Source organism: Leptidea sinapis, chromosome 47 (assembly GCF_905404315.1).
Source record: "Leptidea sinapis chromosome 47, ilLepSina1.1, whole genome shotgun sequence".
In the NCBI taxonomy this organism is placed as follows: domain Eukaryota; kingdom Metazoa; phylum Arthropoda; class Insecta; order Lepidoptera; family Pieridae; genus Leptidea; species Leptidea sinapis.
Window position 1 is genome coordinate 4,557,970 of NC_066311.1, and position 26,806 is coordinate 4,584,775.

General features: G+C 35.2%; 2 protein-coding genes across 2 annotated transcripts in view; both read right to left on the bottom strand.

Annotated features, from left to right (window-relative positions):
• LOC126978117 (SWI/SNF-related matrix-associated actin-dependent regulator of chromatin subfamily E member 1) overlaps positions 1–26,806 on the bottom strand; it is a 147,222-nt gene that overhangs the window by 53,853 nt on the left and 66,563 nt on the right. The window lies entirely within an intron of this gene.
• Positions 241–26,160, bottom strand: LOC126978161 (cathepsin O-like). Its single transcript, XM_050826920.1, has 6 exons — positions 25,898–26,160; positions 23,158–23,414; positions 10,274–10,406; positions 8,625–8,818; positions 6,915–7,034; positions 241–5,810 (listed from the first exon to the last, which is right to left on the bottom strand). The coding sequence occupies exons 1-6, from the start codon at positions 26,087–26,089 to the stop codon at positions 5,621–5,623; spliced, it is 1,086 nt and encodes a 361-aa protein (XP_050682877.1). The 5' UTR covers positions 26,090–26,160; the 3' UTR covers positions 241–5,620.

Below are 26,806 nucleotides of genomic sequence, written 5' to 3' on the forward strand. Positions count from 1 at the left end.
ATAGCGACGAACTGTTAACCTCTATTTTCAGCAACTCATGCACACTAACACAAAGCGACACACGTATCGAGACTGTAAGACGTAGTGTAGACTAGCGAAGCTTGTCACGCACACTAAAGTAATAAACCTTGCCTGTTGTCATGCGATGCCTAACAGCAACATGCTCTATCTAGACGTATAAATTATGATCTCGTCACTTTTTGTCATAATTTTTTTTAAGTTACTTTAGTAATACTACAATAAAATTTGAAACATTTATTTATAAAATTACAAAAAGATATACCTAGTTAAATACTTTCTCCACGCCCAGAGAAAAAAAAACCTCTTACAACGTCTTCAAAAAAAAAACTGTATATAAAAATACATAAAATACATCTGAGAAAAAAATAATTATTGCCAATTTCTAAAACTAATAATAGAACTTAATATTAGCAAAATATATTAAAGCTAAGGGAATGTGAAATCATGAAACTTACAAGTAACAATAATTATAAGATCCACGCATTTAAGATAATACAGAATTTATCACCCTTTATCTATTTACTGGCAAGAATAATTGACTTATCACATTAAAAGGCACATTTAAATGAGAATTTTTTAAACTTATATTTATAACGTTAAGTGACAGTTGAAGTCAGTTGAGTGACTCTTTTACTTAAAGCACAGTAGACATACTATGTATGAGTACGGAAACTAAGCCTTGTTGATAAAATACTTACCTATATGTGCGAACACTCTATTGAATCAATAGGGTTGTCAGGTTATTTTTCTAACCGACTTTAAAAAAGCAGTTTTGGAACGAAGTTCCTTATGGAGCGTTGCAGAGCGTAAAAAAGTAAAAAGCGTACGATTTTTATGTATAGTGTATGTATGATAGCTATACAGTGTTTAATGCAATATTATAGTCTACGTGATGACTGTTATGTAATGTTTTTAAACAACATTTTTTTGAATGTTTTTTTGGAATTTTTTTTTTGTGAATGTTTTTTTTAACTGACCGGGAAGCTTTGAAATATGCATTTTTAAACTTTGTCCGTTGAAGTTTCACTTTTACCACAGTCTTAAGAAACTCGTCCCCACGAACATGTCTAGACGGGGCAATTATTGTTTTCGTGAGTATCCGAGATGGCGGATGTGACTTTTACAATAAAATCAAATTGGGATTTTTCGAGATTTTCAGGAGTGTCGAGATTTTCGGGAGCGGAATTACAAATATGACACCCATTTCAAGATCCAAGATGGCGGATGTGACATTTTCAATAAAATGAATATGGGTATCATTTTTGATATTTTCGGGAGTGTCGGTGACACATAATTTTATTTCAGTCTTCGTTTCTTTTAAGTCCAGCATTATCGGCTTCAATACCCTCGAGAGTCATTAAAACAACACCCATGATAAAAAAGTTGATAATTTCATGTAGCTCCAACTTGGATTTACATTTTGACAGCACTATCAGTTTCAACATCCTCAAAAACTATGAAAATAACACCCATGGCGAAAAAATTTTCAATTTCATGCGGCCGCCATCTTGGATTAACATTTGACAGCACTATCTATTTGTTCAATATCTATTTCAGCACCCTCGAAAACCATGAAAACGACACGCGTGACAAAAAACTTGATAACTTTTTGCAGCCGCCATCTTAAATTTTCATTTTGGCAGCACTAGTTGATATTGGTTTCAACACTCGCGAAAACCATGACAAAACACATGTAGGTAAATATTTTTGTCCAAAATAAATAAATATAAAAAACATCCTAGAAAACCACTAAACCACACTCATAAAAAAAATTATAATAAATATTGCAGCCGCCATCTTAGTGTAAATTGTGAATAATTTATGTTCACGAATTTATAATAATCGATCTAATCGTAGTTTTTGACGTTCAATAAGTGATTTTAAATCCTATTTTGAGTAAAAATATTTGTTTTGATGGAGCCGAGTTCAAATAGCCGTATACCACGCAATACGCTGGCATTTTTAAAAAGATCGCGGAAACAAATAACAACGTGACACTCGAGTCACTTTGACCGCGAAAACTGCTTAGAGGCCTCGTCGATGCGCATGTTTGTACGAGTGTCATTTCGAACGTTTGTAGGGAGTTTCCGTACTGGTACATATGTCTACTGTGCTTAAGGTAAATTAGTATTTAGATACGAGACTCTTAAAAACTTATCTACGGCCATTCTCAATAACGTATCTCTAGTTACGGATACATTGCTCCGTTAATGTCACCGTTTAATGACAAGATCTTATCTTTCTATAGTTATGTCCAATATAGTCCAATGCTTTATGTCGAAAGGTTATTGAAATGTAAGTAAGCGTAAAAGGATAGATTTGTATACCTCTAGTAAGTTAATATAGGGATAGATTGGTTATTGAAAACGGCTGTTAGTATACTTACTCCTAGGTATATATGTAATATACTAACAACGATAATTGATAATAATGAAAAAAACAAATTAAATATGAATTCGTTAAAAATATCTGCAAATTGATTCAAGGTTTTATTTATTAGTAAATAGTTGACCCGACAGACGTTGTTCTGTATATAATAAATAAAATAATGTATTTTATTAATTTGTCAATAATATTTCATATCATCAAGAATTATTTCATAAAATATGCACCCTGCTGTCGTAATGAAATTGTTTCGCAGCAGAACTGTCAAACCGTGCGTCAATAAATTCTCTTATAGAAAATATGTCCATACAAAACAAATATCGGACGAAGGAGGACACATGAAAGGAAAAACAAAATTGTTGTTTTTATTTAATACCGAACACTTTCATATTTATTCACCTTTTAAACCTTCTCTGGACTTCCACAAATAATTCAAGACCAAAACTAGCCAAATCGGTCCAGCCGTTCTTGAGTTTTAGCGAGACTAACGAACAGCAATTCATTTTTATATATACTCTCTGAGTACTTTATATGAAACGAGATTACGCCGGAAATCTTTCACTGTGGCTTGTCTATGATTATCTTTATTTATATATATATAATTCTTCTGTACGTGTGTTTATTCCCCTGCGTATGTTAGTGATATATCCTTACGCCTGGACCGATTTCTCAAATTTAACACATGTGTACATGACAACGTCTGTCGGTTCCGCTAGTATATTAATAAAAATATGCCTGTGTATGAATACAAAGTATTCTAAAAGTATCGAAGAAAAAATAAAAAAAATGGAAAGGAACTTACTATTGCGATTTTCTAGCTAATGCATGTTTTTAATTTTTATCCAGCGTGGCGATATAATGGCGAAATTAAATGAACACACGGGTAGAGCTAAAAATTATTCTAAAATTAAAAGTTTATTAATTAAATTATCAAATTTCCAAACAAACAAATTTGAAAATATATAAGAAACAAAATTTTAATCACCCTTGCGTGGCATAAGACGGTACGAAGCATGGTGACAGTGCTTACACTAGCGCGCGGCCACTAGATTTCTTACAGTTTGCTCCGAAATGATATTATGGAAAATTTATTTATATCGGTGGGTAATGTGTGTGTTTTATTAATATTTTATATTGTTCGCGATGAACAAAAGAAAGATTGATATCTTCTTAAAGATGTATATTTCGTTACAGGATTAGATAAAATAGTTCTTGTGTAGTTGAGGTGTCGTGTGCAAGTAGTTGAAATAGAAGAGTGAATGAATGAATGTTGTATTTGACAGATAGATGAAGTATGATTGACAGAGTAGGTAAATGGAGTAACATTAGAGTAATTGTTTGATAGGTTTAGGTGTATGGCTCGATATAATAATAAAATTTAATTTAATCCAGCCGACGATAGGAAATCTGGCGTTGACATTTATGATTACGGTTAAGTAATCCTACCCGTGTGTTTATTTAATGTCGACATTGTAGCATTTTGAAATAAATGAAAAAAAAAGTTAAAGTTAGGTTAGGTTAGTATAATATTAAAAAAATTATCTTAGATGTCTAAATCAAGGCACATTCAAATTCGAGATAAAACACGATAATTAACAATAATTACCGAATACATAACATTTAACATTTCAAAGAGGATGTAAATACTCCATAATAAGAGGCGGTACTGCCTGAGTAAAAATTAAAATCTAGTTTAGTAAGAAACGTGCAGTGATTTGACAAACTTTGAAATATTCGTAATTACAGTACGGCGAATGGCGACGAAGTATAATCCGGCTAAGTTTGAAAGCGAACAGTTGCATAAAACGCAGTGGATTTCGGCTGTCTCCGTTTTTTACAAGATTATAGCCGTCATCTGTCAATCTATCAATGGCTGCACGTTTCATACACTCGAGTGAATCGCTTTTTTCATTTCATTACATTAAAATTACAAAAATAATCTTATAGGTGTAAATCAAGGCACATTCAAATTCGAGATAACACGATTATTAACAATGATTACTAAATACATAAAATTTCAAAAAAAATATTGCCAATTATTTCCTTAAATCACAACATATACCAAGCTGCCAAATTTTATCAGGTAGCAACATTTTCAAGACTTCTCTATACATTTCACTAATTCCTACCATTTGGTAGGATTAATATAATTCTAAAATATTTTTATAAGTTAAGTAATCTCAGTAATGTACATAATTTATAGGTACATTGATCGAAAAGAGAGCTTCAAAAATACAATAATGGTGGGAATTTTTGTATTTACGCAGCATAGACCGATTCTACATTATCAAATTACTTTAGTACTGACATAACAGAGGCTGCCTTATTTACGAGATAATAATATTTTATTTAAAAGGATTTCCTTAAAAACTTACATACTTTATAAATACCAATCCAACATCATCTGAGCACCAAGGAATCGCCAATAAACTCAAATATTTGTAGATGGAAATCTTTATAAAATAAAAGTTATCTATGTCAAAAAAAAAGATTTTTCTCCGTGATAATTTTGGAACCAACTGTAGTATACTATTAGTACGAAAATAACAGTACAATACTTACTACTTACATGATTTGGAAGCAAAAATCATTATTTTCAATGTGCAGGCACTAGCCAAAGACTATTATATTTGGTAGTTTTTGGTAGATTTATTTACTGTACCTACCACCTTTTGAGCCCCCAACATTGGCCGCTTTAGATCATTTATACGTACAGATACAGATCAATTGCTACATTCTACTGTCAGTAATTAGCTGTCAATAATCTGAAGCTGTCCCAATACACTCGATAAGTCATTCTTATCGCCTTATATTGGGACGCGTGAATTGCAATTTCCATATAAACTTCTATCGCTGGTGAGATATACGTCGTACCATTGACAGACAGCGTGTACGGAGAAGCAGAAAATTCAACGACATTTACGATTTTTATCACAAGTAAGAGATGAATATTGGTAATGGCCGTTAGACAGCTGTGAAAACATCGAACAAAATTGAGTTTAGAATTAACCTCAATTTTGAGCAATGCACCGTGCACGCACACTAACTTAAAAGTTTCATACAAATCGCGATTGTACGACGGAGCGCGTCACGCACACTAAAGTATTAAAGCTGGGCTGTTTTTATCGGTTGTCTAACGGCAAGAGACTCCATCTAGACGTATAAATTATCTATGATTGGCCGTATCGTCAGCCTCTTCTGTTTTATTCGTGCCCTATACGATAACATCAACAGAGGCCACCTCATTCGCCAAGCCACATATGTTAGTGCCAATCGCAAGATTGATGTAACCGTCTATACCGAATCCTTTGCCCCACGAGTTCTTTGCGATGTAGTACGGGACCTCCCCAGTCAAGTCATAACCTACCAGCTCTACTGCATGGTTCAGGTCAATTGGTGCACCGCTAGAAGAAAAAACAAATAAGTTTTTTTAATATTCTTTTATAACCTTTCATATGCCCTGTGCTTCCCCGGGGCATTAAAAAGAATGGGTAAGTCCTAGGCCCAAAGGTGTCGGAAGAGGCGACTAAAGGCATTTAGCAGTGGGAGGCAACAAGGCAAGAACCTTTGCACAGGATGCCGGCTAGATTATGGGTACCACAACGGCGTCTATTTCTGCCGTGAAGTGCCGTAGCTAGTGAAATTATGAGACAAATGAGACTTAACATCTTAAGTCCCAAGGTGACGAGCGCAATTGTAGTGCCGCTTAGAATTTTTGGGTTTTTCAAGAACCCTGAGCGGCATTGCATTGTAATGGCCAGGGCGTATCAAAAACCATCAAATGAACGCCCTCGCATCCTCGCATCGTCTCATCCGTTATTGTCATAAAAAAACAGCCTCAGACGGTTAGAAACTTGAAACCTTTTTTAGACTCTTGCAATTTCTGCTTGCAATAAATAATTGCTTCAATATTAAAAATGTACTTTTAATTTTTAACTTAAATTTAATACTTACGTTGTATTAACCTGGAATGCCGCGCAATGAGATTTGCTTACTAAGATTATACGCGGCAGAAAGTTTCTTGAAAATGGCCCTGGTCACCTTTTCTGATAATAAAATTACCAGGTATGAACAGCTCTTTGAACCCCGTGATAAATGCGGTAGAAGACACACAATGAAAGGCGTTTGTACGCGAACCCAAGCGATGGAGTCATCAGGATTGGTTGAAATTTTGTGTTAGTTAAACATATTGTTTAATATTCGTGCAACGCAGAGCTGCTCGAATTGTCGGGGACCCAGTGCTCTGTGAACGGCTAGATCACTTGGCGTGTTGTAGAGACGTCGCTTCCAAAGAGATCCCCATCATCAGGATGTGTGGCGGTCCTCCACACTGCGGTTTACAAGGAAATTTATCCTCATACTACAAAGCTGTGGAATGTGCTTCCTTGCGCGGTGTTTCCGGGGCGATACGACATGGGTTACCTTCAAAAAAAAAAGCGTACACCTTCCTTAAAGGCCGCCAACGCTCCTGTGATTCCTCTGCTATTGCAAGAGAATAATAAAGTTACCTGCAGTGGTACTGGATGATGCCTCCGAGATAGTTCTGCCACGTGAGCGCGTTGACAGCAACTGCCACGGGTCCGTGTGTCGCTATAGTTTCCAGAATCTTCGCCTCTGCTCCGACCAAACTGCGAGCAAACAAAGCATATATATACCGCTTACCCATAACTTTTACCAGTTTAATAATAGGACTAAGATAATTTGTACGTCTAGATAAGAGTCCCTTGCTTTTTGACAACCGATAAAAACAAGCCAGGTTTAATAGTTTAGTGTGCGTGACAAGCTGCGTCTAACACTCGCGATTTGTATGACACTTTGTGTTAGTGTGCATGCATTGCTCAAAATAGATGTTAATTCTAAACTAAATTTTGAGCCCTAATAAAATTATATCTAATGATGAGTGTTCAATGATTTTGATTTTAAGCTTTTCGTATTCTCTATAGAAAATATAAAAATTGTGTGTAAAAATTATTTCGATACTTCAATTAGTTTCCGAGATATGGAATTGTATGCCTATGCGCATGGAATTCAACCGGTCGTTGCTCACCACGTGTGACGTCATAAGTCAACACTCGCGCAGTAGTTTGCGAGCTCCGGTACTCCGGTAATCTCCTAGTGACATAGGAGATTACGCGAATATTGTTTGAAATTTAATTTAAATATAAGAAATTCATGTGTTGTGCCGAAATGAAAAAGCACAACCACTAATTGAGGAAATAAATGAGTGAGTGTTGACCTGAGACGGCACACAGTGGCTGCGAGCCTGCGCGGCAAATAAATATTAATCGCAACTTAAGATGGGTGTAAAATCTAAACTAATTGGTTTTTTGAAATGATACAAAGACCAGTGCATTTATATATATATATATATATATACAGGATGTCCCAAAGTTATGGGACATGAAGGGAAAGTACCTTAAATATCGTAGATAGGGTATTTTACGAAAAGAAGACTTTATGTTAATTTAAAAGTTAGTAATTTTGCATTCAAAGATTTTCTAAAAATTACTTGCCTCGTCAGGGAATCGAACCGACTTAAATGTAAAAAACACCCCTACTTTTATGATATGTAGATATGAGAAAGTAGTCAATTAAGTGGGTATTTTTTGTAAATTAATTAATTAAATGCTCAAAACGTGATCCCTCCTGTCTTACGCAAATCGCCAATCTTTTAATGAGTCCGCTGCCTTTTGATTTTCTTATCATTTTATGGTGAATACTCGATATGATATGGCACAATTCTGTTTGTATCTTGCCCACACTCTCGTATCGCTTTTAAACTAAAAAAACTATGCTATAAAGTATTTTAATTATGAAGTGGGTACTTATGTACGAATAATCAATGCTATCTATGGAATGATAATATCTCTACTTTTCGAACGTCGAAGATTTTACGTTGCTCCTTTCTTTTAAAATACTATGTTACTTAAGAAGAGTTATTAGTGTTTAGCCATTCTTTCGATTGGCATCATAAAAGTAGGGGTATTTTTTTTACATTTAAGTCGTTTCGAGTCCCAGACGAGGCAAGTAATTTTTAGAAAATCTTTGAATGCGGAATTACTTACTTTTAAAAATAACATAAAGTCTTCTTTCAGTAAAATACCCTATCTTCGATATTTATGGTACTTTCCCTTCACGTCCCATAACTTTGGGAAACCCTGTATACAGACTTAATTGTGACAGAGTTTCAAGCAATTTCGAATATCCAAATTACTCACTCGTCGCAGGTAAACTTGGCCACCCGGACGCCGGTCGCGTTCTTTTTCGCCGCGCACACTCCGTTGGCCAACTTGAGCGGGTACTCCGACTCTGTCTGCACCGCCGTGTTGGTCATCAGCAGCCAGTCAAGAAGCAGACAGATGTCGCCGCCAGAGCATCCCACGTTACCCAAACCTGCGCAGTCTATCACTTCCTGGAACACAATGTGCCCTTAAATATCTCTCTCTAATTAAGTTAAGTTGTGCTCAACCGTAGACCTGAAGATGAAAGTCACTAAACTTGTATGGTCCCTTTCACATAAGAAGAATAGAAGAGAGAGAGATAAGGGAGCATAAAGGGAAAAACCAACTTCAATTCTTTTACTGTGGAGGAAAGACCGCTAGAATGGAAGACAGAAGTGGGCATTATCTTACACAGCAAACCGCATACAGTGTAGGATGTATATAGTAAAGAAACTCGGGCACTTATCGTCCACAAATGCTTAGCGGCGAGAAGCGGAAGATTATTTTCGAATTGTGACTGGTATTATGACCGTATTTATGATTTGGGCGAGTGAAACGTCAATCAGATGTTGCAGTGAAATTGAACCTAAATAAATTGCAAAGAATAGCCTGAGTTTGCATCATCGGTGCCACGGAATCCTGCGCTACTAAGTTGTAATTAAATTTCTCACTTCTCCCGATGGCAGAAATGAAAACAGTAATGTCGAATACCAGAGGACTGAATCCCTCTAAAATTTAGTTTTAATCGAAAATTTAAGCTTACCCTTATTACTTGTACCAGGAAAGATTTCAGTGAAACCACAAACTTTAAGAAACACACCGACAAATGGTTTACGGATGATAGGCAAACACTAGAAGCGCTATATGAGAAGGTCACCATATTTAAAGGTAGCTAAGACCAGGAACATAGTAATAATGTGTGAGACAGTCATGCTGCAGTGAAGACATTAACCATCGTCACCGTGAGACGGTGTTTCAAAGCCCTCACACTCCTGATAGAACCTATCCTACCTTGAGGACGTGATTTAGATACAATGATAGATAGATACTACCAAGCAAGGGTTAGGCTTCCCTAAACGATGGCCCAAAATTTTCACACCTCGAAGCATTTAGTATTTGAGCGTGTGTCTGAGCTCATGCAGGAGGCACTAGATCTGCGGAAAACAATTCGATTGTACCATCTGGTCATCATGATGGTGGTATCTCCACTAGAACTTAATAATTAGGTTTCATCGCCAGATCAATTCAATGGTAGCATTTCCACATGAACATTTTAATTGGGCATAAGATGAAGCTCTAAAGCAACAAAATTAAAAAATATCACAAAAAGACTACAAAAAACCTCCTTTTTGAAGTCGGCTGTAAGGAATTTATATCTTGATTTACGTACTTATGCGGTTGCGGCTAATAGTACAAAAATAACGTATTCTCTGGAAACATGACACGTTGCAGCTTGTAGGAGTAGATATTATGTACCTTATTTAAGTCTACAGTGACTAACTATACTAGAAGCAGGTTAACATAACATTTATATAGCGAATATAAATGGATGGATTGATTTCGCAAAATAAACTCAATTCAATAAATTTTAAAAATAGGTATTTCAACGGACAGCGATCTTAAAGCTATCTATCTAAGTGACCTACCTGGACACTCAGAGATTTCAGGGTCCCACTCTTGATTCCGGCCATGGTTTCCATGGCCCCTATTGTACTGAACGCCCAGCATGCGCCACACAAGCCCTGATCCTTCACTGGACCAACCAGACCCTTTTCCCTCCTGGAATGATACAGCATATTTATTAAAAAGCTAAACACCCTGTGAGTATATTACCAGGCTTTAGCTGGTGAAATAACAGAAAGTAGGGTAAATAATTAGTGCATCAGGGATCTTCCGGTTGACCTTGCTCCCTTATGAGCATATAGGTAATGGACCCATCTACCCATGTCATGTCGACCTGAAAATACTGCACAAGGAAGTTAATTCCACAGTTTGGTTTCACGGGGAAGAAAGGTGCTTCAAAACTGCACTAAATAATTACTGCATTAGGGACCTTCCGGCTGACTTCATCTAACCTGGCGTATCGACCTGAAAATACCGCACAAGGAAGTTGATTCCACAGCTTGGTTTCACGGGGAAGAAAGGTGCTTCAAAGCCGCACTAAATAATGAGTGCATCAGGGACTTCGTCTAACCATGGCGTATCGACCTGAGAATACCGCACAAGGAAGGTCATCCCACAGTCTGGTTTCACGTGGAAGAAAGGTGCTTTAAAACCGCACTGTTGAGAAACGCCACACATCGAGGTGGTGATGATGATATTTTAAATTGTCGAGTGTGTTGGAATGATGGAATAGAGTACAGAACGGATAAATGCGGTAGAAAACATACAAAGAAATGGTTGAGTCTCCAAGAAACGCCAATTTCCACTAGAACATTTTAATTTGGCTAACGATAGAGCTAAGGCAACAAAATTAAAAAATTCACAAGAACTCCACAAAATACCTTCTTTTTGAAATCGGTTGTAAGGTATATATTTCTTGATTAACGTACTCATGCGGTTACGGCTAACTAACGATTTGGGACTCGCACCCGCGACCACTCACTTTTCGTGCAAGCCCTCTTTCCACTGAGCCAACCGTTCAAGTGACGTATCGTTGATAAATTTTGTTTTCAATTTTAATTTGTGTGATTAATGCCAGAAATGAGGGCTATCACTTTAAAATCTTAGAAATTGTTTCAAAATTCTTAAATGTTTATGTTATGTTACTTCATAATAATCATTTTACATTAAATATATTGGTTCAGAAATGAGTTCAGATGAAAGCAATTATATTAGCTTTAAATAGCGTTAAAAATAAGCGTTTTCCGACCGGTTTAAGTATGTTCTTGTAAGTGGCAAAGACTGGTGTCTTTTCAAAATAACACATAATTATTTTCTATGTCACAAACCGCACACAGAAAAGGTAAAGTCCCCGTTGAAACTCTTTTTTTGTATGAATATAACGGACGAGACGAGCAGGACGTACAGCTGATGGTAATTGATACGCCATGCCCATTATAATACAGTGCGGCTCAGGATTCTTGAAAAACCCAAAAATTCTGAGCGGCACTACAATTTCTTTCGTCACCTTGATACATAAGATGTTAAGTCTCATTTTCCCAGTAATTTCACTAGCTACGACGCCCTTAGAGTAGTATCAGACGCTATTCCCGTAATTTAAAATCGGTGACGTTAAGATCCGATCCTATCCACTTTTAATTCATATTCTCCTATCATTTCCGTAGAACATAAACTGAATCGGAATTGCGCGATATTTGCACGACAAGGTCGCTCGATTTTACCAATATTTTCTGCCAAATATAAAATATTTTCACTAATATTAAAAGGGTTTTCTATGCTCTTATTATATTACAAGTTTACCCGACAGACGTTGTTCTGTACAAATCTACTAGATAACATACTATTTTTTATGTATTTGTCAATAATCTAATATATATATATATATATATATATATATATATATATATATATATGTCGCGGTGTTTGTGGTTGAACTCCTTCGAAACGGCTTGACCGATTCTCATGAAATTTTGAGTGCATATTGGGTAGGTCTGAGAATCGGACAACATCTATTTTTCATCCCCCTAAATGTTAAGGGTGGTCCACGCCAAATTTTATTTTTTTATTTTTTTTACATTTTTTTTTTAATTTACTTATTATTCTTTATTACATTATGAGTCAGCATTAAAAAATACATACAACTTCAAATTTTCACCCATCTACGATCAACAGTTACTTTTGTATCGCGATTTTAATATCGGCAATACAACGTTTGCTGGGTCAGCATAGTATTATTACAGCGTAGTATTTCATAAAATCAAGAAATATTTCGTAAAATATGCAAAGTTGTCAAACTTGCGTCAATAAATTCTCTCATAGAAAATATGTAACATACAAAACAAATATTGGAAATAATAATAATTATGGGTCCCATATCGAAATAAAAACTATCCCATCTGACAAGTTGGACTAAACAGCACACCATGAAATAATCCCCATAAAAATCCATTCATTAGTTTAGGAGTTCCATGGAAACAAACATCAGGACACTGGATTTCTATATATTAAGATGATGTGTTAAGTTCAACCAAACGTCAAAATTTTGCAGAACACTCATCTCCCAACAATTGATGTTCGATCTAGTTAAGAGACTACGCATCATACGATTTCCCTAAATCGGAACGTAACTTCATCACAATCGTAACTGATTACGCAATTTTACCAGTGGGAGGCTCCTTTACACATGAAGCCGGCTAGATAATGGGTACCACAACGGCGCCTATTTCGGCCGTGAAGCAGTAATGTGTAGCCGCAGCTAGTGAAATTACTGGGCAAATGAGACTTAACACCTTATATCTCAAGGTGACAAGCGCAATTGTAGTGCCACTCAGAATTCTTGGGTTTTTCAAGAATCCTGAGCGACACTGCATTGTAATGGGCGTATCAATTACCATCAGCTGAACGTCCTGCTCGTCTCGTCCCTTATTTTCATTAAAAATAACATAAAAAGCAACAAACAAACAGAAATAACCTATTTATTTACATGCGGCCACTGAGTATACAAGTACAAACGAAAATTTATACTCATTCACCCATAATTCAGATCGATACACTAAAGAAACTTTAACTAGTGGGAAGCTCCTTTGCACAGGAAGCCGGCTAGATAATGGTACCACAACGGCGACTATTTCTGCCGTGAAGCAGTAATGTGTAAACATTACTGAGTTTCAGTCTGTACGGCGCCGTAGCTAGCGAAATTACTGGGCAAATGAGACTTAATATCTTGTCTCAAAGTGACGAACGCAATTGTAGTGCCACTCAGAATTCTTGGTTTTTTCAAGAATCCTAAGCGACGCTGCATTGTAATGGGCGTATCAATCACCATCAGCTAAACGTCCTGCCTCGTCTCGTCCCTTATTTTCATTAAAAATCGAAATGGCTGTGGAATGAGCTTCCTTGTGCGGTGTTTCCGGGACGATACGACATGGGTACCTTCAAAAAAAGCGCGTACAGCTTCCTTAAAGGCCGGCAACGCTCTTGAGAAGGAATCATCCTCTGGTGTTGCAAGAGAATGTGGGCGGCGGTGATCACAACACCAGGTGACCCGTGAAAAATTGTGTTACTATAATACGAAATTCAATTCATTCACGAAGTAAGGTCAGTTCGATTCTCGTATTGTTACGAGACTCTTCTCGCTTATAGTTTATAGAGTTCAAAATCTACATACTGTAAAGGGACGGTGCTCATTATGTTTTATTATGAGAAAACCGCGTGCAGAGTGGGGAAACCGGTCTGCGACCATTGGAATAATTTTAATGTCAACATGATAATATACGACCGATTCTAAATTATGATGCCGCATACGGCTTGATAGAAAAGTTATATATCTACATTAATATAATATTGTGCTCGCGACATTGCCTTTATGGAAATCCGTATTGGATCCAGAAAGAAATGTGAAATATATGGTATATGGTGACGTATCGTTCAAATATGTATGCTTTGTTGAACTCTCAGGTTGTGGCTTCATGTACAGGATCTACTTTACAGTTGATAACGTAATAATATTTCGACTCTCCTCCCTGCGTCGTAATCCTCACTACTGAGGGTCGTGACCACCCTTCTGTATCACTTTCTCTCGTATGATCGCTCTCCATCTATTCCTATCCAATATTTCGACGCTTTGTGCCGTGCAGCGCCGCGGTAATGCCTTTAGCCACAATTTGCGTCATGGATATAGTGTAAGGAATAGGCCCACTTATTCAGACCATAGAATTACAATATTCTAGCGTTTAGACGACCTGACAGCGCGTTAATGCGGGACTTTTGACTTGTCAATATGTGCTTTAGCTTAATATTCAAAATACTGAGTTACTAATGTCAAGTGTGGCTGACTGTTGACGACTTGGCAATCAAAATTTACATTTACAGTACAATATACTCGCTTTCCTTTTCTATCTTGCTATATCTCCGTAAGAGATGTACTTCCCTATTGCACGCTTTCTCTATACGATAGTATACGTAGGTACACAACCATTGTGCCTGTTTTAAAAGACACTATTCGCATTTGGGGCGAATACTGAACGACAACGACTAAAGATCTTGTTATTGAATAGTAGCAACGAATAAGTTCCGAGAATATAGGAGAAATTTTCCAAGTAGAGAAGTGGCGAAAATGGCTTGATTGATAAATCCTGATTTAGCCACAAAACCACACTGAATAACCACAAACAAAGGTACTTTCTAAATATAGATAATATTATCAAGAGTGGAAAGTGTCGTTTACCTCCTGATTATATTAATTGCGTAACGGGGCCAAGTAATAATATTACATAATAAACTTTATTAAGGCGAAGAGTAAGCAGAAAACATGCAAACAAGGTGTTTTTAGACAAGTTTTTTGGTGAAATTATAGCATTTCGAGCTATGAACACTACTTAATCCTGTTACACATACACTTAAGTCTTATTTCTAATGCTTGCTGTTGCTTATAGTTTTCACTCCAGAGCCTTTTTGAACTACCACTTTTCCTTGCAGTTAAACAAGTTTTTTGGCATGGCATTACGCATTTTTTTAAGTACAACTCTCAGAAAAGTTATTCTTATAGCTTTACTTTTTTGTGTAGGTATATTTATTCAGATTAGTAATGAATAACGAGGATTGTAACCATATAAACTGTTTTCCACGCAAGAATTTTGAAAATATTGGTTTTGTTACATAGATGGCGGGCCGGAAGCCGTGTACTCATATCGCTCAAGGTCGCTGGCATTTAGTGTCGCCTTAACAACATAATAATACTGCTAAATGGGTCATAATTTATAATAAAATTCCTTTTTTTATTATAAATTATGACCTTAACCTTTAACAAAATGAGTAACTTCAAAAAAATATAAAACAATAATGAATAAAAATAAAATATAGATATAACAAACCTAGTGAAATTATAAGAGAAAAATAACATTGAGGAGCAGCACTTCAGGCCCGGTATCGAACAAAGTGGAGAGGAGCGGAAACGAGAGGAGATAAGCCGCGATGCTGTCAGGTTACTTCCACCAAAGCGGAGTGGAGATGTGAGCTGTGCGAGCTCGAAATCTGTCAAGTGATGTCTACGAAAGTAAGATGACATCACGCCCGCCTACACGCATCACCTCTACTCCCCGCCTGATCCATTTCCACCGAAGCTAAGCGGAAAGGAGATGTGGAAATAACGAAATCTGATTGGTTATCAAAATACATCTCCTCTCCTCTCCGCTTTGGTGAATACCGGACCTAAGTGTTGCTAATCGGTATACGCAGTATGTTACATTTTGTATACTCAGTTTATTTATTTTCGGACCGAGTGTTCAGGGTGTAGTCTTGTGTAAGTAAGTTCTAAGTAACTAAGTAGTAGTAAGTAGCGAGTAGTGACTCAACCGTGGCTCGACTGATGACGTCGACCATCCCGCGTGGGTTGACTGTGATGCGATGGTGTTTTAAAACTACAAGCTAGTATGATAATTTTTATAAAATATTTGTATTAGAAATAAGAAATGTATATAAGCTATACTTAACCTATTTTAATTACTATATATTTACTGTACGCTTTAAGATACAATTATGTAACCCACTTTTTATAAAATAGCCTGTAAGTTGTATTTAAGTGAAGTTCCTTTATGGAACAATCTGTTAAACCAAAAAGGGGTGAACACTTGTCCCATCGGACTGGACGCAGAGACCTGACAGCTCAGAGCACTCTTCTCTACAGTGACGCTAAGAAGGTGACTATAGCTGTAATGTTTGTTGTTCAATATCTTACAACTCTGATATGTAGTGCATTACGAGTAGCAAATACATTAGAGATGATCAATTTGTTATTTTTAAAGTGATATTCCTCACTTCTGGGATTCATTATGCAAATTTAAAAAACCCGCGCCTCTAGGGTTCCGTCCGACCACTTTTACCAACTGAGCCAACAACAGTAATCATTCATTTATTCAGTATTCTTGAATGAAAAATTTACTGTAATAAACACTTATAGATAAAGTTTGGTTAAGTTATTTTGTAAATCGACAACCTACTTGGTCTAAAGGTACTATTGAGATGGTTAAAGTGAATCGTATCTATAGAGCAAAATTACATTCGAACGGATAATTCGAAAAAACACATAAAAAAGATGATGAAACATTGTATGAACAGCGATGAGGGCGGAATTCTTATATGCGCTCCGGTTAAACAGGTTTTAGAATTCTAAATAAAGATTACAGAATTGTTGTAAAAGTTTATTCCTGTCAGAAAGACTATGGTTTATATGTATGTATATAGTGCACATACATATATGACACATACACATATATATTGACGACCGAATAGCCGAATGGTTAGTGACCCTGGCTACTAAGCTAGAGGTCCCGGGTTCGAATCCCGGTAGGTGCAATCATTTATATGATGAATATGGATGTTTGTTTGCGAGTCATGGATGTTTATATGTATTTATGTAAGTTTAACTATGTATATTGTGTCAAATATATCGTTGTTTCGTACCCATAGTACAGGCTATGCCTAGTTTGGGGCAAGATAATTTGTGTAAAATTGTGCCAATATTATTATTATTATATTGCCATGTATGTTTACATCATTCTAGACTTATCGATGAAATGAAATATGTAATATGGATATTGGTATAGTTGCAGGTTTTCATAGTAGGGCGCGTTATTATAGGAGTCTCCAGGTGCCAGAAATCTTAGTTGGTTTACAAGAATGAACTGCGGGCCTACCATGAACTCTTATTGCGATTCAATTGACAACCTAAAATGAACTGCTTTGCTATTTCGTACCACGACGTCATTAGAGCTATCCATTTTAGGTTGACGTGAAATCAAGACATTGAATCGCAAACTAAATTTAGTTCCTCCAAAGGTTCGTTCATTCATTCGTACCATGAGGTAATATTTCAACCTAAACTGGATAGCTTATGTGTCAAACAAAGTGAGCGATTCGAAAAAAGTTGCTACTTCCTTAGAGGAAAGTGAATCGTGCTGTTAAAAACTTTTAAAAAATAGTGAAAACATACAGAAAAGTAAATATATTGATGAAAGATGAGATGAGAATAATTTATTGGACTTTTTTGCAAAACAAAATACTGAAAATAAAAGCCGCTAAAATCATATCATTTTATGTTTCGAAACGCAATGCATATGGTTCAAGTAAGAGAGACAAACTTATGCGACAACTGTAGAGCGGCATCTCTTTCTCACACCGCGGACCACAGAAAAATTTATTTCGTTCATTCTTCTTATGCGATCCAAACGCCATACAGTAAAAAGCACTTCATGGTACGAATTTAAGCGATTCAGTTTAGGTACCTAAACTGAACTGCATCGGAATCGCATCGCTTATTAAAAGTTGATGGTAGGCCCTCTGGTCTGTCTAAGGCTGTCTTTTTAGAACTTTGGTAAGACTTCTGAACTTGATTATAATATTATAAGTAATTATTTTATAAAGTTTTACCAGTGGCTCCTATGCACAAGATGCCGGCTAGATTATGGGTACCACAACGACGCCTATTTCTGCCATGAAGCAGGAATGTGGAAGCATTACTGTGTTTTGGTCTGAATGGCGCCGTAGCTAGTGAAATTACTGGCCGAATGAGACTGCATTGTAATGGACAGGGCGTATCAATTAGCATCAGCTGAACGTCCTACTCGTCAAGTCCCTTATTTTTATAAAATCTGGCAAAGATGGCTTTGACATTTAATTATTAAATAATGAATGTATGGGCTTCAACCCTTTGCCTTGCCTGTTCTAATAATGGACGAAGAAACCAAAAAAATAATATCGAATGACGCAAACGTCAGAAAATTTTAGGAACCAACTTCACCCTGTTACTTTTGTGTTACAGTGATGCGCGCGCATCTTAAAATTTCACTCTCATATTTTTTTTTCATAACGCGCCTAATGAAGTATAACTTCAAAAATAGGCTTTTAAGAAATAAAGTACCTATTTTGAAATCTTCTATTATTTTTTCATTTTTTCTTTATATCGTTTTGCGGTAATAATTTTAGAACTACTATTTTTGACCGACTTGCCCATAAACATTTCCTATAAATATTTGATAAGTCATTCTCTCTTCCAGGGCCGGATTTAAACTTAATGGCACCCCTGGGCACCGGAAAAAAATCCACCCCAATACTGGAATTTTACTTAAACTTATAGTTTATATATTTTATTTTTGAAAACTAAAATAACTAATTTATTGCAGAAACTTTATTATATGTTACCTATATATTCTATAAACATGAATTTACAAATAATGGATAAATTGAATTTGTTGAATTATCAATTTAACCAAAAATTATTAATAAACTCAAGAAATAATTAAGTATATTGAGCAATCTTGATAAGACTAAAAAAAATTTTTCACTTTCAAAATTTTGCCGCCCTAAAAAATTTGCCGCCCTGGGCACTTGCCCCAACTGCCCCTATTGTAAATCCACCGCTGCTCTCTTCACTCATTCGCTCTACAATTATATCAGTAAAAATAATGACTATTTTATTTATTTTCACAGAATTCACAGTTGCATCTAATTGACAAATTAATAACTCATTGAGTGATAATGATTGTAGATAACCTTGACTTTTACTTGAAAAAAATGGCGCCTTTTATTTTGTTGGTTATGATACAATAACAAGTCAATAATTATGCTTCGAACAGACATTCATTTACTCGGAACTACATGAAACCAGTTAGTTGTTTATAACTTTACCTCAGGAGCTCTGATGACTAATGTCAAAATAAAATAGTTATTTATGCAACTGTTGTGTAATATGGGGTATTAAAACACGAATGTGGGTTTGATAATAGTATCACATGGGTGTTTTGGATACCTAACTATCAACAGTTGCTTTATATACACCGATAATATGAATACTCTAAAGATTCTGAAAGAGTTAGCTTACTGCTTATATTAAAAAAGCCAGTCCTAGTAACCATAATATCATCCAAAGGAATGGTATTATGAAAACGGATGATGTAATGGTTATTAGGACATTGGGTGTTTTAATGTTGGCAATAAGCTAACTGTTTTAGGATCTTATATAGCGGATTTAAAGCATGGGTGTAAATAATATTATATATACAAATACTCCATGTAGTGTTTCATAATACAACCATATTATTCCACCATGTGGATATTGTATGGCGTTCCCCCACAGTGTGGTTTCCAAGGAACTTTCTACTATGATTTTGGATGGTGTTGCCAAGACGATATGTCATGAGCACCTTAAAAAAACGCTCGTATTCTTCTGAAAAGAGAATGTGGGCCGCGGTGATCACTGACGCATGGATGCGCCTGATCTCCTCAGATATCTGATATGGTTTTGGTTATAGGTATGCAATTTAATCAACTATTTCAATGATTGAGTAACATACACATCATACAAACAGTGTCATACCAGATCCATACTTTCCGTTAGTGTGCCATGATCCTTATTTATTTATCTATACTAATATTATAAAGCTGCAGTGTTTGTTTGTTTGTTTGTTTGTTTGTTTGAACGCGCTAATCTCTGGTACTACTGGTCCGATTTGAATGATTCTTTCAGTGTTGGGTAGTCCATTTATCGAGGAAGGCAAAGGATCCCTAATTTTTTTCAAAATTATCCGTAATAAAATTGCTATTTTGTAACACAAGGTGTAAAATCGAAAACCTATTTTTGCGTGCGCTGCAAAAACTATTGACAATAGAACAAAATGATGTACAGGCTATAATATAGGCAATATTTTATTACTTATAAAACTATCGCGTGAATTATACTTTATATGGCAAAACAACGTTTGCCGGGTCAGCTAGTTTGGAAATAAAACAGAAACATTACAGAAGAAAACTCACCTCCTATTCAAACTTGCCGATAGAAATCTTTCTTTTTTTGTTGATATTCTACCGAGGATAAATCCTGTCATGGTATCAAATGCAGTGTGGTCATAAGAGAGACATATAAACTTGTGCATTGGAGTCAACAGAAACTATTTTGAGCAACTTATTAGTTCAGTAAAACGGAGATATGAAAATCAATTTATATTTTGTTTCTATTTGCTTTCATTTTTAGTACTTAATACATATCTTTGCAAAGTTTTATCCTTAGCAACAGAGTCCATTAGTTCAAAAATACAGGATGTAATTTTTTTGAAAACTCATTCGGGTCGATTTCAGTCAAAAGTTGAAGAACTTTTAAAAAACTAAATATGCATATTGGTTTCGGTAAGGATTTAGAATCCATTGGCATGAATTTGAAGGGGGGGAGGGGTCCCCTTTACCCTCTCCAGCACTCTCAGGGTGAGGAAACTTTTAGATTCAGATTTCGATTTTTTTAAGTCCTCCTTAACCTCAAAATGACACAATTTCGTTAGTTTTATTAATTACTTAAACTCGGTATATTAATTTGACTCTTCTAGATTCTGTTTTGTGAAATATTACTGTAAATAATGGGTGTTGCCCGGCTCGTATATATTTATGTTCTAACTGAACCTAACCTTCCTTTAGTTTCTGGAAAAGGATTTGGTTTTCAGATAAGTTTTAGCTTGGTATACCTATAATCTTTAATCTCATCTAGATTCTGTTTACTGAAATATTACTAGAAATAATGAGTGTTGGCTCATATGTATTTATGTTCTAACTTAATAGGTTAAGTAACCTACTAAAGGTAGGTTAGGACCTACCTTTAGTTTCTGGAAAAGAATTTGGTTTTAAGATCTAGATTCTATTTTCTGAAATATAACTATAAATACTGGTACTTTGGCCGGGCTCATACATATTCATGTTCTAACTTAACCTAACCTACCATTCTGGCAAAAGATTTTATATGCTCAACTTTAATTATACAGGGATCGGGCCTTCTTGGTGATAATAAAACTAAATTTTATTTATACACATGCTTTATTGCATATATTAAATCCAATATCCGGACGACCGAGCCTTGCTCGGATTTTTAAGAATGTACAAAACTTGAACAAAAAAAAAACTAATAGGACTTCTGGATTCGAACCGGGGTCTTCTGCTTTCCGGATCACCCAATGCCCCATCTGAGCTACAATAGTCTTGTATATAGTGGCGAAATTTACCTTTGTATTCTAATGTTATTGTAGCTGTTTCTCATTCAAACATGGATAAAACCATTTTTTTTTTAAATTGAAACCTAGCTAGATCGATTTATCACCCCCGAAATCCCCTGCATACTAAATTTTATGAAAATCGTTGGAGCCGTTTCCGAGATTCAGATTATATATATATATACAATAACTGCTCGTTTAAAGATATAAGATAAAAGGATCCTTTTTGTCTTTTGTGACATTTCTCCTCCACAAATATTCGATAATAAAAACAGTAAAATTTTCTGTATGATAATAATAAAAGTACCTAATTATTATTATTTTATATAAACAGAAAAATATTTCTTATTGCAATCACTGACTCTCAAAGTCAAACTTCATAAAGAGCTTATCATCAATGAAATATTTAAAACTTTAAAAATTCATATCTCGTAAAGTAGATGTTTCCTCGCAAAATGAATACCACCGTTGGATTCCTGATTTATTTTGTAATATAATAGTAATCATGTTTTATCAAAAATCGTGCCAATGGATTCTAAACCCCGACTTTTCTCTAAGTCATGTAGTTTTCGCCTTGACCATCACCACCCTTCTCAAAAAACCATCCTGTTTAATATATATATATAAATAATATGATGTTTCCTTACCTAGTTATACTAAGAACATTTAATAAGATGAATGGATGATTGAAGCGTGCTAAACGCCACAGATCTAACCAGTATCAGGTTAAAAATATATCTATCTACATACATGATAAAATTGGAGATAAAAAATTTAAACACAGCAAATATACTAAAACCATACAGTACTTAATGAAAATATCTAAGAAATAATTAAATTGAAAAATAGATGTTTATAGTCAAGACTGCGATAGTATTCATTTTTTTAAATTCACACTTGTACCTTGAGAAAGTGCACAACAATATCTCAATTCATATAATATTGTACTATAGGTAAAGGTTGTAATATATTTTTATTAAAATTAAAATTTTAAAAGTAACTGTGACTACCAGTGGGAGGCTCCTTTGCACAGGATGCCGGCTAGATTATGGGTACCACAATGGGGCCTTTTTCTGCCGTGAAGCAGTGATGTGTAAACATTAATTATTTCGGACTGAAGGGCGCCGTAGCTAGTGAAATTACTGGGCAAATGAGACTTAACATCTTATGTCTCAAGGGGACGAGCGCAATTGTAGTGCTGCTCAGAATTTTTGGGTTTTTCAAGAACCCTGAGCAGCACTGCATTGTGATGGGCAGGGCGTATCCATTAACATCAGCTGAACGTCCATCCTGCTCGTCTAGTCTCTTATTTTCATTAAAAAAATATATATTCTCTAATCACTAAATTATAATCATACTTAATTACATAAATAGTTACTTACCAATCAACTTTCAGCGGCATAGTGGCTCTTTTCCTTCTAATAATAATATAGATATTGTTGTGAGGGCCGTCATCTTCAGAGGATCTATGGTGTTCTGTATTCTCATGCCATCTTCTGTGTGGTTGTTCATCAGACAGGTGTATTTCAGCAAACTCTTCTTTTGACAAATCCGAAATGTGTGTCAGACCGTACTTTGCTCTGCATTCTTCTGGTCCTCTTGATGCTGCATTTAGTGCATCTATTTCTCTCACTGAAGCCTTGCAACATTATTTTTTGCTTATTTTAAAACAAAATTCGAACAATTATACAAATTAAATTTGTTACCAAAACTTATGAGCGATGAGGGACTCAAATCTGCGTTTATCAACTGAGCCAACTGTTCAAGTACGCATGGGTAGAAAATTTTGGTATATCTTGTTCAACTCTCAGGTTGTGGCTCCATCTACAGGATCTACTTTACAGTTGATATCCTGCTCAACCCCAATATTTGCATATTAGGAAATTGGCTAGAGATGTAGCTCTTTCAAATCTAAACACTTTGTTTAGATTGTTGCGTACTCGAACGGTTGGTTCAGTTGGAAAGGACGCTGGGACCGAAACCGATAGGTCGCGGCTCGAGTCCCGCATCGTTCATAAATTTTGGTTACAAATTTAATTTGTATAATTAATGCCGGAAGTGATGGTTATTACTTTAACATAACAAATTGTTTAATTCCAACAATGGTTTACAAATAAAGTTTACTTCTAAAAATATTATTTATAATTAAAAAGAAGTTCATGTACACCCTACAGCCCAGAACACTGCCTACATAGTTATATTTTTCTTACAATTTCATGTCTTTTAATTTTCATTTACTCTAAGTATCTCAAATTGCTATTAGGGTACCAAGCCTCAAAATGAAAACATGGACCCCTATAGGAATATTTTGTTGACCGTCCTTCTGTCTGTCAATACCCTTTATATCGGTAATGTGCAGAGGATCAAGTTGAAATTAAAACAATATACTCGAGTCAAAGTCAAACTTCTAAGGCAATTTATGCCGCAAAAAACGTATATTTCACATTGTCAAGGGAACCAAAATTTATAGGGTATTTTTCGTTATCCTAGAACTATAAAATTTTGCAAGTTAATACCTTCACTACAAGTATAGTAAAAAGTCTGAAAACTACAATCAGGCCGGACTTCTTGATGTACTTGTCTGCATAGCATCACAAGCCACTAGCACCAAACTAAGGAAATTAGTAGCCCAAACATGGAAAGTCAAACAGTGGAAGACCATTATGAAATAACCTGCCAAAGAGATGTAGAAGATGCCCCTAAGATCACTTCACCATCACACCAATGGCCTTCCTGGAGGAGTCTTATATATGTGTGCATGCATGTGTTGTTTCAGTGAAATTAATACTATTTTTACAAACTTTATATTAGGTGGACCTGTATCTGTCTATGTGTAACAGAATCTATGGACCCAATTTTTTTATTTATAAGTTACATCTTTTAACAGTAATCTGCTGTGCCGGGACTCTCTCTACACAGAAACTAACAAACTTAAAACTAATACATATAGGTAAATTTTATTATAATACCTCTAGTTTAACCTGATTCCTGCCGCCGAATTCCACCTTCGCCCGACACGCCACAAGTTAGGATTTCATCCCCACCATCTGGATGTGTGGCGGTCCTCTACAGTACGGTTTTCAAGGAGCTTTCTCCCTCGTACTACAAAGCTATGGAATGAGCTTCCTTGTGCGGTGTTTCCGGGACAATACGACATGGGTACCTTCAAAAAAAGTGTGTACACCTTCCTTAAAGGCCGGCAACGCTCTTGTGATTCCTCTGGTGTTGTAAGAGAATGTGGGCGGCGGTGATCACTTAACTTTATGTAGTTGTAGTATTGTAAATATAGTTATAAGATTTGTTTAGTCTATATCAACCAAACAGCTTGCAATATATTAATATTTTATACATTACATATAAGGTTGGCTAGATAGTTATATGCGTAGATAATATATACAACTTGATAGAGTCTTTTGCTGTTAGACAACCGATAAAAACAGGCCAGAAATATTAGTTTAGTGTGTGTGACACGCTACATCTTACACTTGCGATTTGTATGACACTTTGTCTTAGTATGTAGTAGTGTGTGAATTGCTCAATATAAGAGGTTAGTTCTAAAGTCTATGTTTTTCAACATTAACACCGCTGTCATAGTCTATCTAGACATATAATTTATCTTAGGTATATGCTATCATTAGGCCCTAAAAGATAAAGATTTATGCTTATAAGATCCTTTTTTGTTTAATATTTCAAATTGCCTTGTCTATATGCTCAAGAAATTTAATCTAAGTAAAGGAGCTAGTTTAATTCTACTATCATCTTAATCTTTCTGCTATTTATTTATGAATGTTTATGAATGGAATGGATGTGAAAATAATTAAAATTGTTTATGAGTAGCCAACCCATTAGGGTACATTAATTTCTTTTTCATTTAATTCAAAGACATAGTAATTATTATGCAAGAACTGTAATTTTTTATATTAATTATATTAATATTCATATACGGGCATTGTAGTAATATATGTCGTAAAAAACTAGTTTGTCTACCATTCTTAGCTACAGTGTGATTTCTAATTGATAAAAAATAATAATAAAGCAGGACACAAGACAAGTATTTGATGTATTTGGGTGAATTCAATAAATATATTTTTTAAAAGTATTGGTCTTAAAAAGAATACTTACAACAAAGTGTTCAAATCTCATTTCATATTCGGTATCATTGTTTTTATAACTTTTGTTAAACTTTTCTACATATTCATCAAACAGTGGACGTAATTCTTCTTTGCTTTTACTACCAGTATACGTTAGTGGTATTACTAACAGCATCAAACACACAATCGCAATCCCAAGAATCCAATTCCACCACTTCGTCATTTTAATATTATGTGAACAAATTACAAAAAATATATAAAACAAAAACAAACAACCACCACAACTGGCCCAAAGTTACGAACTGCGCCAAGTGTCAACTGTCAACTGTGCTATTGCTAATTCTTCCTACTGTACTAGTACTTAGTGGCCCGGAATGCAAGACCATAGGCCACACCACAGATTTATCAGCAAAGTTTGCCAGTATCACGATAAACTGTCGACTACCAAGCTTTGACTACGTTTCCTAATTATAACAGTAATGAACGGTGCTAAGATTAACCAAGGTTTTATTTTCTTATAATATCTAAAACAATTACTATACATGCTGATATATACTATATAGGACATACAAAGATAAAATTACTTAAATTATTAAATACTAGCTGACCTGGCAAACGTTGTTTTGCCATATAAATTATATGTGTAAACCTTCCTTGAGCTTCAACGGATCTATTACAAAAGATTTCATTGAGATCGGTCGAATAGTTATTATAGGAGTTATTAGGGAACATACAAACATACATTCTCTTTTATATATATAGATAAGACGGTACTTTTTACAATTTATTATTTTATTTATTTAGAGCATATTATACTTACATGCTCAAACCAAAACACAATGAAAGAAGAATATTATGATAATAACAAACTTCAAAAAAGGAGGAGGTTCTCAATTCGTCGGTATGTTTTTTTTTATGTTTGTTACCTCAAAACTTTCGA

Bases quoted from the DNA above. Each gene is read 5' to 3' on its own strand.
- LOC126978161 (XM_050826920.1), bottom strand. From the start codon at position 26,089: ATGACGAAGTGGTGGAATTGGATTCTTGGGATTGCGATTGTGTGTTTG. The intron at 7,035-8,624 runs GTGAGTAATTTG...GTTTGCTCGCAG, and splicing joins GCCAAGTTTACCTGCGACGA to TTTGGTCGGAGCAGAGGCGA. The intron at 5,811-6,914 runs GTAACTTTATTA...TTTTTCTTCTAG, and splicing joins ATCATCCAGTACCACTGCAG to CGGTGCACCAATTGACCTGA.